Genomic DNA, 22,948 nt, shown 5'->3' on the forward strand with positions numbered 1-22,948 from the left:
TCTATCTTGCCCCTACCTTAAACTCTCCCCATGATATGCATGTTCTTTTGCAGATTTACTGTAAGCGTATCTCCAGTGCATGAGCTTTCAACTTGCATTGTAACCTTTTCCCTGCATTTTATTCAGTATATCCACCAGGACCTTCTGGAGATATGACATACCAGGTCAACCCAGAGTCGCCATACCACAATCATTAAAGACAAGTAATAATTGTTTGTGTAAAACGTTAAATATATTTGCTTGATTAGGTCTCTGTTCAACATCCATCTGAAAGACAGCACCTCTGACAGTGCCGTACTCTCCTAGTATTGCACTGGAGAATCAGCTGAGATAATGTACTCACAACCTCTGACTCAGATATTAGACTGCTACCACTGAACCATGGCTGAAGTACAAAAACTAGATAAGAGAATGAATCAATCATGAAACAAAAGTGATTATGGGACAAAAACAGAAATTGCTTTAAAATCTCTGCAGGTCTTGGCAGTATCTATGAAGAAAAAGCAGAGTTAATATTCAGGGTGCAATAATTCTTCTTCAGAACTGGACCTGAAACATTTACTCTGCTTTCTCTCCACGGATGCTGCCAGACCTGCTGAGTTTTTCCAGTGATTGCTGTTTTGTTTCTGATTTCCAGCATTTGCGGTTGTTTTGGTTTCTTCATTATTGGACAATGCTGGTTCCTGATAGAATGACTTCTAGATATAGTTTACGTTACTCTTACTTTACGTGTATAGAATAGACTCCCTGGAGCATAATAATGCTGCAGAATCCCAGGGAGCCACTATGCTTCACAGCCTCTGGAGATAAGCAATACATGTAGTACAAGGACTTCATTGCAGCATGAGTTGAATCTTGAAGATTTTATAACATTGAGCAGTGTAATTTGATTTGGATTGTTGCTCTTTAACTGTTTGTCTGAAAAGGCAGGTGGGGAGGTAAGTTGCACTGATTCTCTGAGGTGCATGTTCAGACCTTAAGTGCTCTTTGTGCAGGTGCAGTGGAAAATTCTTTGGCTAATTGTGTTCAAAATAAAATCTCACGTTGTGAATAATGATGTAATGCCCCATACCAAAAAGAAAGCTCATAACTTCCTGGGGGAAGTAGAGAAGTTGAGGCTGCAGGAAGTTGCTATGGAGATGACATAGAACCACTTGATTATCCCTGTTTTTCATCTACGTCTCCAACTGGCTTGTTCTTTGGCTGCTAAGACCCTAAGCATTCTCTTCCTGAAACCTCTTCACCTTTGTCTCCTCCTCAAAGATGCTCTTTTAAACCTGTTCCTTTGACCAATCTTTTTGTCTTCCTTCCTCTTAGTGCTTGTGTTTGATTTGTAATATTCCTGTGAAACACCTTGGGACATTTTCCGACTATGGATTCAATCTTGTGAGATAAGGTAAAATGTGAATTTGATGGGCCAAAGGGTTTTTTTCTGTGCTGGAGATCTCTATGATTCTAAGGTAATCCTTAATGGAGAGTTAATGTTGGAGTCTAAATTAAGCTGAACATGTCGTAGGTCTTGGGTAGAGAGAGGCAGAACAGCTGAGAATTCTGAGTAAGAACCTACCACCTCAGTTTTAGTAACAATGCATAATTTACTGATGTAACTTGTACATGCTTGTTGACTATGTGACAAAATTTATCTGGTTCAAGATAAGAACTCTTCTCATGAAAAGTCACTGGTAGTTTTTCTCTGCCACTATAAACCGAATAGGCTGTCTGATTCAATCAAAGAAAGGGAGATGGTTGCAACAGAGTACTGCGCTATACCAAATCCAGTAACCAGATTAGGCTTTCATTTTGACTGATGCAACTACTGACTGACATCCAATATTACCGGTTGCCAATAGGAGGCTGTCACAGTGACTCAGTAGTTCGCACTGCTGCCTCACAGCGCCAGGGACCCGGGTTTGATTCCAGCCTCGGGTGACTATCTGTGTAGAGTTTGCACATTCTCCCCGTGTCTGTGTGGGTTTCCTCTGAGTGCTCCATTTCCTCCCACAGTCCAAAGATCTGCAGGTTAGGGAAATTGCCCATAATGCACAGGGACGTGCAGACTAGGTGGATTGGCCATCAGAAATGCAGAGCTAAAGGGTGGGGGGGGTGTCTGTTTTGGGTGCTCTTTGTGGGGGGGTCGGTGTGGACTCAATGGGATGAATGACCTGCTTCCACACTGTAGGGATTCTATGATACAATACATGTAGCATCAGGCATTGCTGTCTCTGGTTGGATGTATTCCTGGTGGTCTTGTTACATGACCTGCCTGCCATTATTCCCCAGTTCTAATTCTATTCATAATGATCAAACAAATATGAAGAAAATGAAAGAGACACAATTTTACTGCTATAACCTTAGGTCAAGGAGGGAAAAGAAAGGGAAATGAGCCATGTTTACTTTGGATAGAACTTCCCAGTTATTGTCCTTCCAATTATTTTTACTGGATTACTTTTTAAATGATCACAATATTCACTACAATATTGCATCTTGAACAATTGGTGTCCAGTGTCCAGCAAGGTATTGTTATGTGTGCTATGCAATAACACATACAGTCCTATCAAGCATATTGGCTCAGTGGTTAGCACTGCTGCCTCACAGCACCAGGGTCCCAGGTTTGATTCCAGCCTTGGGTAGCTGTCTGTATGGAGTTTGCATATTCTCCCTATGTCTGTGGGTTTCCTCCCACAGTCCAAAGGTATGCAGATAAGGTGAATTGGCCATGCTAAATTGCCCCATAGTGTTATGTCAATTAGTCAGAGGGAAATGGGTCTTGGTGGGTTACTGTTTGGAGGGTCGACGTGGACTGGTTGGGCTGAAGAGCCTGTTTCCACACTGTAGGGAATCTAACCTAAAAATCTAATATTTTAAAAGTTGAGTTGTAAAGATCCTTTCTGCCACCTGCAGGTAAAACTGAGTAATTCAGGTTGTAACTTATCAGGGCAATGAGATCTAGAAAAAAAAATTAACTTGTGAAATAAATGGTCAACTAAGTTTTGTTTGCTTTGAAGAGCCCATGGCTTGTCTTAATGTTAAGTGGTAATGATTTCCTGTAAATTCTACTTTAGTGGAATGCAGTAAACATACTCAAACAATTGGTATAGTCCGTTCCCTTTCTTGTAATCATTCTCTTCAAAACCAGGAGTCTACACGTGACAGTACTTCATAAGTGAAATTTTAATTCCTTCAGGCTCCTCAAATATTTCTGTGATGTCAGTTCCAAAGGCCTGTAAGGAATGAGCACTGACACCCTACAGACACGACAATGAATGTCAACATAAAATGGAGATAATTGTGACTGCTATTGTGTAATAGAGATGGCATCATTTCAGTTAGTCATTGTATAATGTATTGAATTTATTGAAGCATTGCCCATTTTAGACTATCTCCTAAAGTCAAAGCAACCTTCCAAATGTAGCACTGTACTAGTAAAGAAATGAATGACTTGTATTTGCATAATGTCTTTCAGTACCTCAGGACATCTCAGAGGATGTTAAGACCAATTAAGTGCCTTGAAATGCAGTAATGTAGGAAATGCAGTGTCAAATAGTGCAGAACAAAGAGTCTTGTGATAATTGCCCGATAATTTGTTTTAGTTATGTTCATTGAAGAATAAATATCAGATAATTCCCTTTCATGGGATGCCTCACATCCACCTAAAAGAGGAGATGGTCTTTGGTTTAATGCTTCATCCAAACGTGTGGCAGTTCCTCAGTACTAATGGAGTGTCAACCTAGATTGGTGTTCAATTGCCAGGAGTGGGACTTCACCCTATGACCTACTGCCTCAGAGCTGAGAGCTCTACCACTGATGGCAGATATTGGAGTTCAAATTCAAACTCTTTTAGAATTGTCACAATTCCCATTGATTCAGATAACCTTGAAGGAAAAATTTGAATTCATCATTGAATTCCCTACAGTGTGGAAGCGAGCCATTTGGCCCATCGAGTCTACACTAACCCTCCAAAGAGCATCCCTACCCAGACCCCCCCCCCCCCCCCCCCACCCTATATTGGTAACCCTACATTTGCCATGGGTAATCCACCTAGCCTAATGATGAAGGGCTGATTTCTGATGAAGGATTTTGCTCAAAACGTCTGTTCTCCTGTTCCTTGGATGCTGCCTGACATGCTGTGCTTTTCCAGCACCACAATCTCAACTCTAATCCACCTGGCCTGCATATCCCTCTCTAGAAACTATGGGTAATTTAGCATGGCCAATTCACCTAACCGACGCATCTTTGGATTGTGGGAGGAAGCTGGAGAACCCAGAGGAAATCTACCCAGACACAGGGAGAATGTGCAAACTCCACGCAGACAGTCGCCTGAGGCTGGAATCGACCTGGGTCCCTGGCATTCTGAGGCAGCCCTGTTAAGTACTGAGCCACCATGCCATCCGTTTGAATTGCCAGCTATTTGCGGCAATTTTAGACATTTGGTTTAACAAGTAACTAAAACACTATTAATTCAACACTATTTTACAGGCAATTTATGTTTTAATCTGCAAAGTGAAATACTACCCCTTATTTTTAGCTCAACCAAAAAGAAATACACTTCACGGGTTATATTACACTATGCTTGCAGTAGGATTCACTGTTCCAGAATTTTCCCAAAGTGGTTCTTAGCTCCCAAGGGTTTGTTTATGTTCATTTCTTCCCTCAAACTGTCTTTCACAATGAGATTTTCCTTTCCCAGAGGTACTTCCTGTTGCCCAAGCTGGATGACTCTTCCAACTTTGTTTTAATTCCCCACCAGCTTTATCATTTCAATCAAGGTATGAGCTCCCACACAGTTTTTTTCAAGGTGCAACATAAAAGCTCGCTTTGGCCTCTGGTTGCTTCCCCTTTTCCCAGGTCCAGTCATACCCGTGACACTGTCTATGGTACCTTGTAATACTCTAGGAAAGCATGAAATCCGATCTTTATGATGGTTTGCTTTGTATCCTTCCACCTGGCAATGTGAATCACACTAGATCTTAAATCTGGGTAGCCATGCTAATTAACTATCCTTAAGAGCCCAACTCTTTCATCTTGAACTAATTGGACATTGTAAAGCACAATTATTTTAACACCCAACGTTCAGAACACTATTTTGGGAGTCTACATTTCCACTGTTCAGATACATGCTGATTCCATTGCCCCAAGCACCTTCTTCACAGAAAAACAATGTAAACCCTCCTTTGATCTCTAACAATCAAACCACCCAGGCTTACTGTCAGACTGCAGAACAGGTCACATGACATCTTTCCATTGACCTTAAATTTTAAGACACAGTCCCAAAACAAAACAGTCTTATTAATCCCAAAATTGTCGCTGTGTAATAAATTCTCTGAACTGACAGAAGCTCTATGCTAAAACTGCTGACAAAAATTAATTTTCAAATTAATAATAATAAAGATGTACTGATGTCTATGCCTTTACTTATACCTGAGTTTTAGTCTACCAGCATTCAATCTCAATGGGTTCAGCAGGACTGCCAATCTAGGAGAAAGTTCAGAATGGGCAGCTTCTGTCTACACAACTGTTTGTCCATTGGATGTCAAAATATCAGAATCCTCTCCCCTCATGAAATCTAATTTGAAACCTCAGACATCTGGTTTTAATCATAAAAATTGAAGTGGAAGTAAATAAATCAAGGAAATGTTCCGTACAAACCAACAGAACCATCACAGTAGGTATAACATCGAGCATGCAGATACACTAGACTGATATCTACACAGCTAGTTGTCAGTCAGTGTTTCCTTCTCTCATTCTTGGGATACGAACATTATGGAGGAGGAGAAAATGAGGACTGCAGATGTTGGAGATCCGAGTCGAGAGTGTGTGGCGCTGGAAAAGCACAGCAGGTCAGGCAGCATCTGAGGAGCAGGAAGAATTGACGTTTCGGGCATAAGCCCTTCATCAGGATTCATCCCTGATGAAAGGCGTATGCCCGAAACGTTGATTCTCCTGCTCCTCGAATGCTGCCTGACCTGCTGTGATTTTCCAGCACGACATTCTCAATGTGGACGATATGGTACTTATTGACTGTTCTTAGTTGCCATTGAAAAGTTATGGTAAGCAGCCTTCTTGAACTGCTGCAGTCCTTACTGTGATGATGCTCCCACATGTATTGTTATGTTGGTTTCCAGCACTTTGATCCAGCGACAGTGAAAGAATAGTAGCACATAAGCAAGTATGAATGGGAAGTGACTTTGTGCCGAACCTGGAGGTGATGGTGGTTACACGTGGGCACGCTGGCTTCCTATCTGCATGAGCTGCTGCACCTGGTAAACGTTGCTGCTACTATCCTCTTTAAGGAAACTACATGGTCTGGTATGATTGAGGAAAACTAGATTGTTGGCACATTTACAGCGTATCTTGTAGTTCATAAAACGTAGTTTACTGCACACTTACAACCATTTGCAGAATACAATGATGTGATAGACACTGTTACAGAAACCTTGAGGTGGATCTGATGTTAGGTCTCACTCCTTTCAGATTCTGTTCTGTCCACACATTCACATGGGATCATTGTAGTGAGTGTTGCTTATGGCACTTCTCTGCAGACCAATCTACAACATGTATCTTCTCTCCTTGTCCTTCTAGGTGGTTGACGTCAACGTTTTGGGAAGTGCTCTTTCTCATGGGAATAGCAATACAGCTTGTTTCAATCCAAGTCTCCTGAAGCCTTTTCATCCAACTGCAGCAGTCAATGGCGGATAACTTTCTTTCCTACAATCTACTTTCTACTAAAGCACCAGGACATTGGCCTTGATTTTGACCGACCAAAAATGATCTTAGAATAGCAGTTGAACCCCCATTCATGCCTTTTTAAATTTAAAGTGTCAAATTTAGGTCACGTCAAGGCTCCTGCTAAAGACGAGTGAGGGACTAATTAATATATCAAAGTTGGTAATGTCATGGTCTGAAGGAATCAATTGACACCATGGCCTAAATTTAATAGCAAGTGAAGGCAAGGACCAGCTGTAATCCCAGTAACTGAACAGAGCCTGTGTTTCCCCAGGCTACATGGTGACCAGAGACTATCTTTCCCCAGGCTACATGGTGAACAGAGGCTATGTTTCCCAGGCTACATGGTGAATAGAGGCTATGTTTCCCCAGGCTACATGGTGAACAGAGACTATCTTTCACCAGGCTACATGGTGAACAGAGGCTCTGTTTCCCCAGGCTACATGGTGAACAGAGGCTCTGTTTCCCCAGGCTACATGGTGAACAGAGACTATCTTTCCCAGGCTACATGGTGAATAGAGGCTATGTTTCCCCAGGCTACATGGTGAACAGAGACTATCTTTCCCCAGGCTATATGGTGACCAGAGACTATCTTTCACCAGGCTACATGGTGAACAGAGGCTCTGTTTCCCCAGGCTACATGGTGAACAGAGGCTCTGTTTCCCCAGGCTTCATGGTGAACAGAGGCTCTGTTTCCCCAGGCTAATGGTGAACAGAGGCTCTGATTCCCCAGACTACATAGTGAACAGAGGCTCTGTTTCCCCAGGCTACATGGTGAACAGAGGCTCTGTTTCCCCAGGCTTCATGGTGAACAGAGGCTCTATTTCCCCAGGCTACATGGTGAACAGAGACTATCTTCCCCAGGCTACATGGTGAACAGAGGCTATGTTTCCCCAGGCTACATGGTGAACAGAGGCTCTGTTTCCCCAGACTACATAGTGAACAGAGGCTCTGTTTCCCCGGCTTCATGGTGAACAGAGGCTCTGTTTCCCCAGGCTACATGTTGAACAGAGGCTCTGATTCCCCAGGCTCCGTGGCTCTTTAAATCTCCTGGGCCAAAAGAGCTGATGTCCTCCGCACAGACTGCTCAAGGAAGTATTCTGTGAAATTTCAGTCATAAACTGCAGACTCCTTACTTCAGCACAGAACTCCAGCCCCAGAGGTCCTTTCCCCAAATCTCTTGATCACAGACCTCATGCTCACAGCACTAAACCCTGTACATTAGTCTTCTGTCCCCTGCTTTCCCAATCATGGCTTTGCCCTCATCATACTCCCAGTACCTCCGTCCCCTCCTGCTCCTCCCCATCTCTGACATTTCTGACTCAAAAGGTGAGAACTGTGGTTAACAGGTGGAGTATTAAGGTACAACATAAAATCAAGAATGTAGCAGTAAATGGGGAAGATCCAAAATAGAACATGAAAGCTCTCAGTTGGTATTTGGTAAAGAAAGATCAACATTTATCAGAACCAATTGCCAATAAAGTTTCTGTAGGATATTAGCCTTTTATCTTTAGAGACTAGCTGGCCTTTAGTGCCCTTCCGATTTCACATAAATTGATGGTTGACCTTTCTGTAACACCGTATGGAGAAATAAAGAAGATACCATTTTGGCACAAGTCTGTCAATTTGGAAAGGCATGTGACTTGGTTGTGATTGATAAAGTTGAATGTCAGATTGTCTCAGGAAACTGCAAACACCACTCAGAGAGTCAAAGGAAAAGATCAGGAAGGTGGAAAATCTGACCTCACTGATATTAAATACAAATTTAATTTAACCTCATGTAACTGATGAATTAGGATGGTGTTCTCAGGTTTTAGCCAGGATCAAGTGGATTCAATAAGCTTACAGTGTTAAGAGCAACTGAACTTGAGTTTCATTAATGCTGGTGTTTGTCCTGTACAGTTTTAAGTTATCTTTTGACACTGAACCATACAAGAACGGTATGGTGGTATTGAACAGAAAACCGATGACTTTCAACTCCATCGTAATCCCAGACCACTGACGGTCCACTAAATGTTTATAATCATGCTGACCCAAATGTAGATTTGTACCTTTGTCTCAAGTGATCTGTAATAAGTGGAACACATTAGTTTAGAAATCCTGGCTACTTGTTGAAGAGGAGGAGTAGCAAATTCATCAGCTGTCTTAACCCTCCCGCCCCAGCTCAGGTTGTGACATGGACTGGGTTTGTATTTCCTTGACTACAGCAGATTAAGGAATGAGCTGAGTGATGTATAGAAGATGATTAGAGGGATTGATAAAGCAGCTGAGAGAAACTATTTCCTCTGTTGGGGGAGTCCAAAACCAGGAGGGATACCTTTTACAGTTATTCAGGAATAATATCAAGAATCAGCTCCTCACAGTCTTCAAGTGATTGCTATAAATATTTTGATGTCATGATTGAGGAATTCACCTGAACCATTACAATAGTGCTTTGTAATCATTCTCTGATAACCAACATTGAGAAACTTGTTTGAACCCTTTAATTAGCTTTCTGTCTTGTAATAACTCCCAGATAGTTGATATTTATAAACAGATTAAAGACCAGCTTCTTCCCCGCTGTTATCAGATTTTTGAATGGACTTTAATGTAAATGTTGATATCTCACCGTACTTTCTCAGCAGCTGTAATATTGTATCCTGCACTCTGTTCTGTTACCCTGATGAACGTCTGCAATATGATCTGCCTGTAAAGCACATAAGACAACACTTTCCACTGTGCCTTGGTACATATCATACTAATAAATCAAATTAAATCAAATCAAATCAAAATATTGCTTTGAGTTCTTGATCTGATCTCTGCCTGGGAGCTATACCATTCTTACTGACTGTTGTTTCTTGCATGTTGAAAAAGATTCAGCATTTCTCTCATTATCTTTTTGTGTGAGCACCTCTGAGCATTAGGACCTTATAGGGGCAGGAAGGTGGAAGCAATGAGCATCAGATCAGTCATGATCTTAGTGAACGACACAGCAGGTCCGAGGGGCCGAACAGCTTACTCCTAGTCCTGGGTCTTATGCTCTTTAAATCTTCTCATGATGATTACTTCCTCCTTTCATATTTCTTCAGTCCTTCATTTAGTAATCAATATGACTTCACAATTCCACCCAAAATGGCACTCATTTAACATGATAATTTTGCTACTCATATCTGCTGCGATTGGGTTTCCCATGTTGTGAGGTTGAATAATAAAACTGAAGCTAGATTTGATGTTCGGATAATCACGTGTGATTTTGAAATCTTCATGCTGGCTGGCATTCTCCCCTTTTTAAACATTTTTCTTTTTATCTTATTTGGTTGTATTAACGAATAACCTCTTACCTTCTGGGAATGCTCGTGGGGTACCCTTTGCCCCTACCTACATTTGTACTATCATACTAATAATATTTAATGCACTGATATTGTTTTGCTTTGCAGGACGGATGGTCTCAATATCACTTTGTGGCCTCAGCTTCCACAATAGAACGGGACAGACAGAGGCCCTACTCCTCCTCACGTACTCCCTCCATATCACCAGTCAGGATGTCCCCCAATAATCGTTCAGGTAAGCCTCACTGTGATTTGGTTATCTGGCTGCTAAGCACTCTGACATACAGTCATCACCATTTTCAAAACTTGACACTTAAAATGGCCAATTGCTTATCATAGAATGTTACATCTTGGAAGATTATTTGACTCACAAACCAAAGGTCGCTTTGAAAGATCTATCCATTAGTGCCCCTCCCCTTAGTGTTTCATATTTTCCCTTTATGTACAGATCTCAATTTAAAGTTACCAGTGAATCTGCTTCCACTGCCCTTCCAAGCATTCCATTTTGGATCATAACAACATTCTGTGTGAAAAAAAATTCCCTTCATCTCTGGCTTTTTTTCCAATTATCGCAAATCTGTACCTCTGGTTACTGAATGCCCTCTCACTGGAAACAATTTTATCCAATCTACTCTATCAAAGCTACTCATGATTTTCAATGCCTGTATTAAATCTCTATTCAACAGTCCATGCTCTGAGGAGGACAATGCTAGATTTTATTGCCTTTTCATATAACTAGAGCTTGGATCTATCCTAATAAACCCCTTCCACATTCTTCAAAGTCTTGAAATTCCTTTTAAAGTATGCTGCCCCAAATTGGATTCAACCTCCAAGTCTGAGGTGCATGCAGTCTGTTATTAAAGATCACCATAACTCTTTTGCTATTTTACTCTATGGGTTGCAATGTACACTGGAGTATCACCTCTTGGTTGAGAGTGTGTTGTTGGAAAAGCACAGCAGGTCAGGCAGCATCCGAGGAGCAGGAAAATTGGCGTTTTGGGCTGGAGCCCTTCATCAGGAACGATGTTATCATTCTCTTGGTTCCCACTCCTCACCCACCTTGTCTGCCAAACCGTCAATCATCTCCCCAACTCTCTAACCATTGCCCCCACCCCCTCAAACATTTCATCCCACTGTCCCTGTTTTTGCCCACAAACCCCCATCTCTCCACAATGCCAGCTATATCCCTCACCCCTGTACCCTCAGCAAATCTCAACACTGCTACATCCACAACAGTCGCCGAGAACAGTGTCCTGTGACGGAGCCTGGGCAAAGGTACAGTCTGACAGGACAAAGTGAGGAAGGGAAGTTGCAAGGCTGAGGAAAGGGTCTTCATTCAGCACAGGGGCCATAAAATGAACATGAGCACACACACGCGGACAGACAGAAGGACACATACCCAGGCCATCGGTTCACCGGAGGACCAAATGCAGTGCTATATGCACCCACAAGTAAAGTCCCAACAGCTTGTTCACAACACTAACAACCCCTGCCCACGTCCTCCCACCACCACCACTTCTATCTCACCGATCATAGTCTTGCCTCCTGTGTTAGCAGTTGCCAATGCCAGATGTCCTTATTCATGAAATCTCTCAAAGCCTCCCCACAGCCTCCTTTTACTCCTGAGTCAGCTCACACCCATAAGTTTTGTGACTGGGACCTTGGTTGTGCCCTGGTCTCTCTATTCAACCAGAAGTGCCAAAGTTTTCAGTCATCAGGGTCCAGAACCAGGATTATTTAAGACCCCCTTCAACCTAGCAACTGCTGTCACCACTCTCAAACATCTCTCACTATTGGATTCATACCCCTGTGCTCTAGGATCAAACTGTGGATAATACTTCCATACCCAAGTGCTTACTTCTGTCATCTAACCGCTATATCTCAGCATCTACACATGAGAGGTTATACACCTCGAGCTCAGTAGTGACCCATGGAATCAAACCCAATTACCAAGTGTGGGGAGCACATCCCTATATGACAGAACTTTACCTGTAGGGTCCTACCCCTGTACTGCCATAGACACCTTGAGGATCTTATGTCTGTGTCCTAAGGCCTATTCTGGTGTCATTATGTTGACCTATCTCTGGGATCACCCAGGAGTATCTGTGGGACTTTATCTCTGTACCTCATAACCAACTGCAGATAATTCTCTTACGGTCCAAAATCTATAGCATGGGATCATATCCTGGTGCTCCGCAACCTGTGTGGTCATTCATTTGTACACCAGGATATACATATGGGATCATTCTAGAATAACACTCAACACTTTCCGAATAGCTGATAATATCTGAAGGAAAATGTTAATGAATTAGATCCTCTGACTGTGTTTTGTGATTCTGCTTTTGATCAAATGAAAGGATGCGGCTTTCCAAAATATTTAAAGATCGAAATGCTTTGGTCAAGTAGATATCTTTAAGTAAAAGTGGTGAGTCATTTTAACCCTGCTGGAGGGGGATGTTTTATTCAGAGAAGCTATACTGAGAGACTACCCAGTCTGTACATTTTATTATCCATCAGTGTCAGATGCCCCACGTATCACTGCACTGGCATTAAGAAGGGAATTGCAGGCAATTGAGTTGAATGCATCATTGACAAGTTGCTATTGCTGTCATGCTCAGGTTTTAAAGCCCTGAGGGGGCTCGGGCACGGCGAGAATTGTGCTCGGTTGGAGATAGATGTGGGGAATGGGACAGCACTAGGTGAAGGCACTGGTCAGGGCTCGGCTTTGGGGGGAGTGGGAGGGGGAGAGGAGTCGGCCCGGTCGCTCCGCACCTGCCCCCCCCCCAGGCCCATCATTGGGACTTGCAAGACTGATGGGCATCATTATACAATTACAGTTCAGTGCTGTAAACCAGTGTGACCATGTCTGAACACAATAGATGCCTGTACACTCATTTCACAATGTTGTGTTCTTATAGAACCATCTTCATCTCACAGAAATGGACGTTGGCTCTGTGAACTGGATAGTGTACCTTCTTTTCATTCTGTACACAATGATGTCTGTAAAACTGAGGAAGTAACCAATTCCCAAGTTGGAGCAGCGTGCCCGAGTCGCAGTGCCAAACTATATTTGAAATCAGACCAAAGAAAGAAATAGAAAGTTAAATATTGAAAGAACTTTCATGATCTCTGGACGTGAAAAGCTCTACTGCCAATTTTCACAATGGTTTTAAACAGTGTAGTCATTGTTGTAATGTAGGAATTACAGAGAACAAGTAGAGTCAGGAGGTCAACCAGTCTACATAAAAGCATTTCTGGATGGAATTGTCTGTAACTATGTATACTGGGCATGATTATCCCCTTCCATGGATGTTAAGACAGGGGTAGCTTTGAGAGGAAATAGTTAGGCAAATTGGCTTCAGAGAAAAACTCACAACTTCCTCTCCATCTCTGAAAATTACATGCGAGGCAAGAGACTTCCTTGACTAATCAACAATTAAGGCCCTTAAGTGATCAAATAGTAGCTACATGAGAACTTAACTCGCCAGCTCAATGATCACCTGCCATCCCAGTGAATGAAAAAGGTGACAGGTTTCCCAAATGGCTGACCATGGAAACCTCAGAGGTGAGTGAGGTTGGGATCTAGAGGGTTAGGGTTAGGGTTAGGGTTAGGGATCACATACACCAACACACATCCCCTTACACACACACACACCCCACCAACACACATCCCCTGAAATTCAACCTCCTGATCTTGCCTTTGAACACCCTTACTCCTCAAGCCCCTGCCCTGAAGAAGAAAAAAACTTAGCATCTCACCATTGGTCTCGGAATTCTGAGGAATTGGCTTGAACTTTGAGACCCAGGAGCTGCTGGTTTTAGATTGGCTGGCAGTACTGAGGCCAGTTATAGGGTAAGATATTTGTTTAACTTGCGTGTCCAGTCTTAATGAGATGATTGGTGAGTGATACGGTGGGCTATCTGCTTTGTGGGAGCAACATGTTAGGTACCATCTCTCGCGCTTAACCCCCTAATTAAATAAGAAAAAATGGAAATTGAACCGGATTAGTTGAGTCTTCGCAGAATGCTTCATTTATCAGCATTTCTCAGCTATTTCATGTCTCTCAAACACACCACAAACAGATCCTCTTTTCCAGTCAGGTTTCCCAACTCATTCCGTGTAACATTATGCTATACCCACGCTTCTGTTTTCTGAAGTTGTGTCAAATTTCACATAAGACATTCTCAGAGTTAATTTTGCAGAAACTTGCCCAAGCACCTTGGATTGATCTGAAACAGAAGTAATCTTGGAGAATGTTATTTAAATTCTACTGAGTAACTCATCTGTTGCAAATGGACTTCTAAATGAGCCAGAACATGTAAAAGATCACTAGTTGGTTGATATTAAATCTGTGAAATTGACCTGAAATTGTATGTGTCATTGAGAAAAAAGGGAAAAAAAGAGCTTTGAACAGTGAGTCTTCCTATCAGCATTTCTTGTAAAATCCAATCAGTCACAAAGATTTGTTACGACCTTCAAGGTTTCGAATAGTTTTATTATCTTTATTTAATAGGTTTATTCCTTCCACAAAACCCCTTACCTTACTTCATCTTTAGAAGGCATTGGTATTTATTGCTGCAAACTCTCTCAAGCCCTTTCAGCATCTTACCCAAGAGAACTTGAACTCAGCTGGAATGAATTACCAAGCACAACAGTGCCAGGGAGCTGGATGTGCTAATAGATATAAATCTGTAGTGCAGGTCTCCCCATAACACAGGCCTCAAGAACAGTGAATGCATCTTCCATGAGTACTCAAGACTGCAAACACAAGAGTCCATTGTACCAAATTGGAATGGAACAGTCTGATTTTAACATAAGGCTGACAATCCGGCAGTTCAATGCCTATGTGTAGGCAGTGCCCAATGTCAGAAGGAAAGGTAAATGCCCTTTTGTCTTTTATTGTCCAGCAATGTCTACTTATTGTAACAATGTGACCTTACCAATATTTATTACCAGTGATTTTGCAGGTGCCAGAACAATGGGAATAGATTGAAAAGTGTTCTGCCGTCAAGTTAAATTTAACTCTCCATACTTGACCCTACCAGAAGTCTGAAGAACCACACACTAGAAATGTGGTCATAAGGATTCACAATCTCATTTCCCACTTTCACCGACTGTTCACCATGTGGAATTAGGCAGAGGTTATTGAGAAGTTTACACTTGTTATGTGAGTGGGTGAAGGCATCAGTGCAAGAAGTGGCTTTGAGAAATACATTGCCAAAAAAACAACCGTTTTTTCAGCAAATTTTAATGGGAGGTGGGCAGAATTGCACCAAATGCGGCCCAGAAGCAAATCTGAATCCAGTCCTGCCACATGTACACAAGATCTGCCCATGTTCACCCAAAGCTGGTTTCCCTGGAAGAAACATGTGCAGTTAGCACAGCCTTTCACAACAACGGGTCTCACAAAGCCCTTCCACATTAATTTAAATACTTGAAGTGTAATCATTACTGTAACATAGGAGACACGTACAAAAGGACCCACAAATAGGAATCCAGTTTAATAAGAACCATATTATTTGATGTTTATTGATATTGGTTATGGGATTGTATAGCCTAGATACCATGGAGAGCTCGCCTGCTCTGCTTTGACTAGTGCCCTGAGATGTTTCATGTTCTCCTGAGAAAGGTTATTTCCATGCTGTACATCTCTATGACTCTATGAATCTATGACTGCACCTCCAGTAGTGGCATGCTCCTTCATTCTTGCACTAAGTTATCTGTAGTGATCATTTTGAACAAACAAAATGATAAAGAGCAAGAATTTAATACTCACAAATATTTTTCAGTCACAGTCTGAGTGCCATTCATAAATCATGGCATAAACGCTACAGTACCACTTAAACCCCTTAATAGTGCCATCCACCTTCCTGTTTTGTACCCTTGACTATCTGTCACTCTACGTATAAAACTGTACTCAAGCTTATTCAGAACAGATCGTAAACAAAAGTGTTGACATTTGACAGCACTCAGTGTTTAGTAATACAGTATATTTTGTGTAATATGGCATTGTAGTAATCAGAATTCTGTAGTAACCAGAACTTTTGACAGCACAATTCTTTTTTAAAAGCCAGTAATTTTCAGTGTTCAGATTTTACTTTTTTTTTAAAAACTATAAATACTAAAAGATCATAAATCTGCACAAGTTGTTCTTTACCTTTATGTTAAAATTTTTACATTATTGGGTCAATACAAATACATGCCACTCGAGCAATAGTCTCTAAAACTCAGTACTTTTTGAAAAACTGAACTGAAGTTCATGGTGTCAGATAGACCTTCAGATGTGGTAGTTTTGCTGTGATCAACCTGTTGTGTTGGGCCATAACTGACTGGCTGTTTCCCTCTTAACCCGTCAAAAACACAGCGGTACATTCATTGCCTTGTGACTGTGTAATGTAACTCACTTTCGATTACGATATTCAAGTAACTGGCCCCATCCATGCTCAGAGCCCACCAGAAAACAAAGTTAGAGTCTTAGAGCCATAGAGATGTACAGCATGGAAACAAACCCTTCAGTCCAATTCATCCATGCCAAACAGATATCCTAACCTAATCTAGTCCCATTTTCCAGCGCTTGGCCTATATCCCTCTAAACCCTTCCTATTCATATACCCATCCAATGTTACAATTTTACCAGCCTCGACCACTTCCTATGGCAGCTCATTCCATACACGCACCACCCTCTGAGTGAAAATGTTGCCCCTAGGTCCCTTTTAAATTTTTCCGCTCTCACCTTAGTGTTACTTTATTTTTGTCGGTAATAAGACAGCACATTTTGTTTTGTGATATATTCTCCTTTTTAAAGGGTTAAAGTGTTTGAACCATTTCACAGCTACAAACTCCAACCTTCAGGCCACATGTCATCGTTCTATTTTCAAAATAAAAATGAGTCAAGTGAACCTGTCTGGTGGAAAGTCTCAATACTGTCCTTTGGATTAAATATGCAACTGCAAAAATAATTCACTTGTGCAAGTTCATTTTAAAATCAGCTTCCTCACATCCCACTTTCAGTAGTTTTTGTCTGGGACGGGTTACAGGTTACATTGCAGCTTTAGTTGTAGAGCGGAAGGATGTTGAATATCATGGTTCCCTGGCAATCTCCGAAGCATACTTGGCAACACTGTTCTTGTCTGATTATTAGGGATTGTACACTGGGTGGGTAGATGGCTAAATAAAAGCCATAGAGAACATTTATTGACTTGGCATGTATTTGGCTTCCTATCAAACTCCCAGATGGAGCTCAGGTCAGAATACTTGTCCCAGTGGTTGTGCAATAAAATTGTCAGTTGTCAAAAAGAGATTTTCTGTCAAAGATTTGCCAAGGTAACAAGCCATTGATGGTTTTTAATGCAGGTAGCTGGGGAATGGATAAATCATATCTATTACTGTTAAAAGAGGAAACCTGTACGCCTGTTTTCAGCTAGACTTGCTGGGGTGCACCTTTGGAATATCAAGCAGGTTGTATCCGGTAAAAGAGGTAACTTTGTTCTCCAAACATTAACCTTCTTCACAAAAACAAAATTCTGCAGCATTTTATTAGTTCTTAGCTGGTAAACACATTCAATTTTTTGAGCTTTTCAACAAAAAGGAAAGACAAAGCGGCACAGTGGCTCAGTGGTTAGCACTGCAGCCTCATAGTGCCAGGGACCAGGGTTTGATTACCACCTCGGGCGACTGTCTGTGTCGGGGGGTAGCACATTCTCCCTGTGTCTGCATAGGTTTCCTCTGGGTACTCTGTTTTCCTCCCACAATCCAACTGTGTGTAGGTTCAGGTGAATTGGCCATGCTCAATTGCCCACAGTGTTAAGTGCATTAGTCAGGGATAAATATAGGGTAGGGGAAGGGGTCTGGGTGGGTTACTCTTCGGAGGGTAAGTGTGGACTTGTTGGGCCGAAGGGCCTGTTTCCATATTGCAGGGAATCTAATCTAACCTAAAGGCTCAGAGCTCTAATGCTTTAAAAGATAAATTTTCCTTTTGCACAAAATTCTCAAGGCACCAAATTCTGGCCGAACAAAAGATTTTCAGATGGTCCTGAATAATTGTAGCTAATTATTCTCAAAGTGATCCAGGACAGAAAGAGCAGTCGTGTTCAGCCATTAATCCTTTCTGTTTTACTAACCCACTTAATCGGTTACTGCTGAGATTTCCAATTCTCTTTAATTGGTTCTGAACAGATGTGATTGACCATCTGAAACAGTGTTTGAAGTTGTCTTTTGTGCTCTTTACCTTGCTGAACATTTTCTTTGTGTATTACTTGCTGCTGATGCTTTTTCTGGGTGGGATAGCGGGAGCACTGTCACCTCTGAGTAAGGAGATGGGGGCTTCCCATCTCACTCCATAGATGGAACACAACATCTAGGCTGACAGTCCAACGCAGTACTGAGGGAGTACAGCACTCCTCGAGGCCTTAACTGCTCTCTTAGGTGGACATAGCAGATGAACTACACAGCTTCAATTAAAAGTAAGGAGATTCACCCCCGGTTCCTCAGCCAATACTTCCCCCTCAGCTGTCATAAGTAAAACAGATTACTCAGTCATAGAGTCCTAAGCACAAAGACAGACCCTTTGGCCCAGACTGGTCCAGGCTGGCCAAAATGTCCATCCATGCTAACCCCATTTCCCTGCACTTGGCTCATATCCTCTAATTCTTTCCTATCCATGTATTTGTCCAAATGCCTTTTAAATGTTGTTATTGTACCCGCCTCAACCACTTCCACTGGTAGCTCATTCCATATGCATATCACCCTCTGTGTAAAAAGGTTGCCCTTCAGGTTTCGTTTTATTCTTTTCAATCTAACCTTAAACTGATGCCTCTAGTCCTCAATTCCCCAACCCTGGGAAAAAGACTGAATGCATTCACCCTATTCATGCCTCTCATGATCTTACACAGTCATCATCATACTGTTGTTTGTCGGACTTTGCTATACAATATGGCTGCTGCATAACCTTCATCAAAATGGTGATTTCAATTCAGAGTTCATTAACTAAAAAAACCACATGGAAACATCCTGAGGTTGTGAAAGTTGCAATAAAATACTAGTTATATCATAACTTCACAGGTGTTGCTTTCCACAGCAGCAGTTTCATTTACAAGCAGAGACTGGTTTCAGATTCTGACAATGAGTGATAACAGAAACAGCCAGCCTCTTCTTAGACACATTTTAGTCATAGAAGTGATGGATGTGGGCACAGTTATAATGTTTAAAAGACACTTGGGTAAGTATGTGAATAGGAAAGATTTAGAGGTATATGGCCCAGGAGCAGACAGGTGGGACTAGTTTAGTTTGGGATTATGTTTGGCATGGACTGGTTGGACTGAAGGGTCTGTTTTCATGCTGTATAACTCTCTGACTCTATAAGAACAGTGTTCCTCACTACACGTTTCACCACAATTGTCACTTTGGCCTTTTCGGTTCATCTTTGCTCAGGGTGTTTACCTTTTAATGAATTGGAATATGTTGTTCTCAATTCTGAGACAATACATTGCAGAATCAAGTTACACTGCAGGGGGAGTGCACTGTTTGAGTTTCTATCACAGTGATGTTCTCTCCCATTGTTTTCGCTGTGTTAGGTTGAATAGCTTTCAATTCACTATTCTGCACTCCCACCCTAAGATTAATTTCTGCCCCAAATTTTTGCCTCACTCCCCCTACAAGCATTTTAACCATTGAGACAAAGGGAACACTCTGCCAGTTTCATGTGGGACTGACCTTTGTCTGTTTGAGGATACTTCAGGAAATGTATGAGATTCATGTATTGTTCTCTTATTTCCAGCGAGTGCCCCAGCCTCTCCCCGAGAGGTGATCAACCTAAAGGAGAGGAAGTCTGACTATGACACAACCGGGACCAACTCTGGCTACCATGGGAGTAAAGGAGAGCATATCTCCAGAAAAGACACTCTTCCAGGTGAGTGACCAAAAGACAACTTTCTTAAAAATTCTGAAATGAAATATCCCCCAGTGTTTTCCCGTCCACTTCCTTCCCTTACCTTTTGTCCATGCTTGGGAATAGCTCAACATAAAAACCATCTGATCTGTTCAGTTCCTTGCTCAAGTGCTCATTCATAAGTAAACCAGGGTAGTCTGATAAGGCTATGAAAATGTCACTACAGCTGAGCTGAACCCTGTGCTTAGCTAAAAATCATACAGCACCAGGTTATAGTCCAACAGGTTTAATTGAAAGCACTAGTGGTTGTCCATCTGATGAAGGAGCGTCGCTCCGAAAGCTAGTGCTTCCAATTAAACCTGTTGGACTATAACCTGGTGTTGTGTGATTTTTAACTTTGTACACCCCAGTCCAACACCGTCATCTCCAAATCATGACCTGTGCTTAGCTGATGTTCATTGATCTTCCTTAACAGTGGGATTTATTGTTCAGTCATCAGAACCAGGAGTTCTCGTTCCTTATCTACCATCTCCTTAACCCAGGCCATTTTAAGGTGCAATTCATTGCCCTCTCCTGACCCTTGCTCCAGATCCATTCTGACCCTCCACAGCAGCCCTGCCCCTCAACCCCTGTTAACTTTCTCCAGAGATCCCTGGTGAAGATTTACGTTTATCTCTGGGTGGCACTGCCAGTGTTTGTTGGCTGGCAGTTTGCAAGGGCCGACTAGAAAAACATCTGCAGTTAAATTTGCCCTGTGGAGTTGGAATCCCTGATGGAACCTAAAGGAGAAGAAAGAAACTGAGAGGTTGAGGGAGGGAATTCCAGATTTTAAGGTCAAAATGGCTGCCAATAATAGGGTAAAGAGAGGGGAGGGGGGGTGTCCCACCGGGCAGAGTTGGAGAAAAATAGAATTCTTAGAAAGATAACCTGTTGATTTATAAATCTTCAGTCAATAGTAGTGTCCAAAGTTCAAATCTGAACACTACAAACAAGTCAAGCTTGAGTTACAAGTAGACACTGTAATCAGCAGACATTCACATTCCAATGGTCTTTGTCCTTGGCTGTCCAGCTTCATCTGCTGCTGAAACCCTTGTCCATGCCTTTGTTACCTGCAGAGTCAGCTATTCCAATGCTCTCTTAAATTAGACACTCCATAAACTTCATATCTTATTTTGCACCAAATCCTAATCAACCGTTTCTCCTGAGCTTACTGATCCAGATTGGCCTCTGGTCCAGCAGCATCTTGATTTTAAAATATACTCTTACCTTGTGTTCAAATTTCTCTATGGCCTCACCTTTCTCTATCCCTGTGGGTTCTTCCAGCTCTATACCTCACTGGCAACTTTGCCTTCAACTGCGTAGCCCTTAAGTTCTCCAACTCTCTCCCTAAATCTCTCTGCATCATTACCCTCCTGAAATTATTGTTTAGATTAGATTAGATTACTTACAGTGTGGAAACAGGCCCTTCAACCAAACTTTCAGTCGGGTGTTCGACAGCTCTTTATGTGGTTCAGTATCAAAACTTGTTTGATTATGCTTATGTGAAGTACATTAGAATGTTCAACGGTGCTAAACTACATTAAATGCACTATGTCAATATAAGATTCTGTTTACCACTCGTCTTTGACATTCCTGAAGTATTCATACTTAAAATTCAAATCCACTCAGCTCCTGTCGCCACACACTTTTGACTAAGATTGTGTGGTGAATATTGCTATAGAGTGCAGTGACATCAGCAAACATGACAATATTTTCACCGTATTGTTCTGCAGCCATGGAAGAACTCAACAGCAGTTGAATTTGATGTTAAGGTTTCTAGTTTTAGTCTCCTTCTACCTATATTCAGTGAACATCCCACACTCAGCCTATTCTATAACTTTGACGTTTTTCTGATTTTGTAAGGTTCAAAGAGCATAAAGTTCATACCAGTTCCTCAAAATGTCTAGCTAAAATAGATTATCTGCTCATTTAAACATTATTCATATAAAGTATCTGACATGTCTCCTGAACGACAACAGTGGACTACACTTCAAAAGTGGTCAATTGGCTAGACATCATTGTGGCTGTTGTTTTAATGTTTAAGTCCATCTAGTTTTTGATTGCATTTCTGACTGGTGGTACTTCCAAGTGCAAGAATAGCACTGGAATAGCGGAATTCACTTTTGATATTCAAATAATTCATTGGTTGCTGATCATTAGCAACCATGTCAAACTGCCAAACATAGCTCAGGTATGTTTCCCCACGTAAGGAGGAGATTTACAGCATGATGCACTGTTAAAGGAAGAATCTCATGGGATCTTAATTGAAGTGTAATCAATTCTTCAAACAAAGAAATGCAAAGTGAAAAAAAACTTTCACGTTGGTTATTTGAATATCAAGAATATGCAGGGTTACAAGGACAAAGCAGAAGAATGGCAATCAGTCAATCATAGTGCTCATTCAAAAAGCCAGTACGGACGTGAGTCTAATGGCCTGCTTCTGCATTGTAACATTTCTTAATTCTGGATTGAAACTCGCTCTTATTTCCTTTGTTGCACTGACTAAATGAATACTGTCCAGGTTCACTACACCTACTGAATGGCAATCAAGAGCAGGCAACAAATGCTGGCCTAGCAGTGATATCCACATCCTGTGAAAGGGAATTTTTAGAAATGGTGTGCTATGAACCAGACCAGACCCCCTAAAAATATTTGAAGACGGTAGCCTTGATCGTAACTTCCTCTTATTTTAAAGGCAAATGTATAGTTCTGTATTCCAGATGCAATTCGACTGGTCAAACTACTTGACGTTAAGCAAAACACAATTTATTCAAACCTTGTAGCTAAAATACAACAATAGAAAGGAGAACTTAGAATAACTTAACCATATTAGAAAACTTAACTGAATAATAGATACAGTAACTATTATTAATGAACTATTCCAATATCGTGACTTCCCATAAATACAAGGAGAAAGTGAGGACTGCAGATGCTCGGGATCAGAGCTGAAAATGTGTTGCTGGAAAAGCGCAGCAGGTCAGGCAGCATCCA

The 22,948-nt window shown here is 41.7% G+C and overlaps 1 protein-coding gene across 7 annotated transcripts in view; it reads left to right on the plus strand.

The window, feature by feature from the left end:
* LOC122564410 (catenin delta-2-like) overlaps positions 1-22,948 on the plus strand; it is a 1,204,994-nt gene that overhangs the window by 1,168,884 nt on the left and 13,162 nt on the right. For all 7 annotated transcript variants that reach the window (XM_043719228.1, XM_043719230.1, XM_043719231.1 and 4 more), the window contains 2 exons: positions 10,140-10,266; positions 19,808-19,939. In XM_043719228.1, coding sequence (XP_043575163.1) covers positions 10,140-10,266; positions 19,808-19,939 — 259 coding nt within the window. The remainder of the gene's footprint in view (positions 1-10,139; positions 10,267-19,807; positions 19,940-22,948) is intronic.

Source organism: Chiloscyllium plagiosum, chromosome 29 (assembly GCF_004010195.1).
Source record: "Chiloscyllium plagiosum isolate BGI_BamShark_2017 chromosome 29, ASM401019v2, whole genome shotgun sequence".
In the NCBI taxonomy this organism is placed as follows: domain Eukaryota; kingdom Metazoa; phylum Chordata; class Chondrichthyes; order Orectolobiformes; family Hemiscylliidae; genus Chiloscyllium; species Chiloscyllium plagiosum.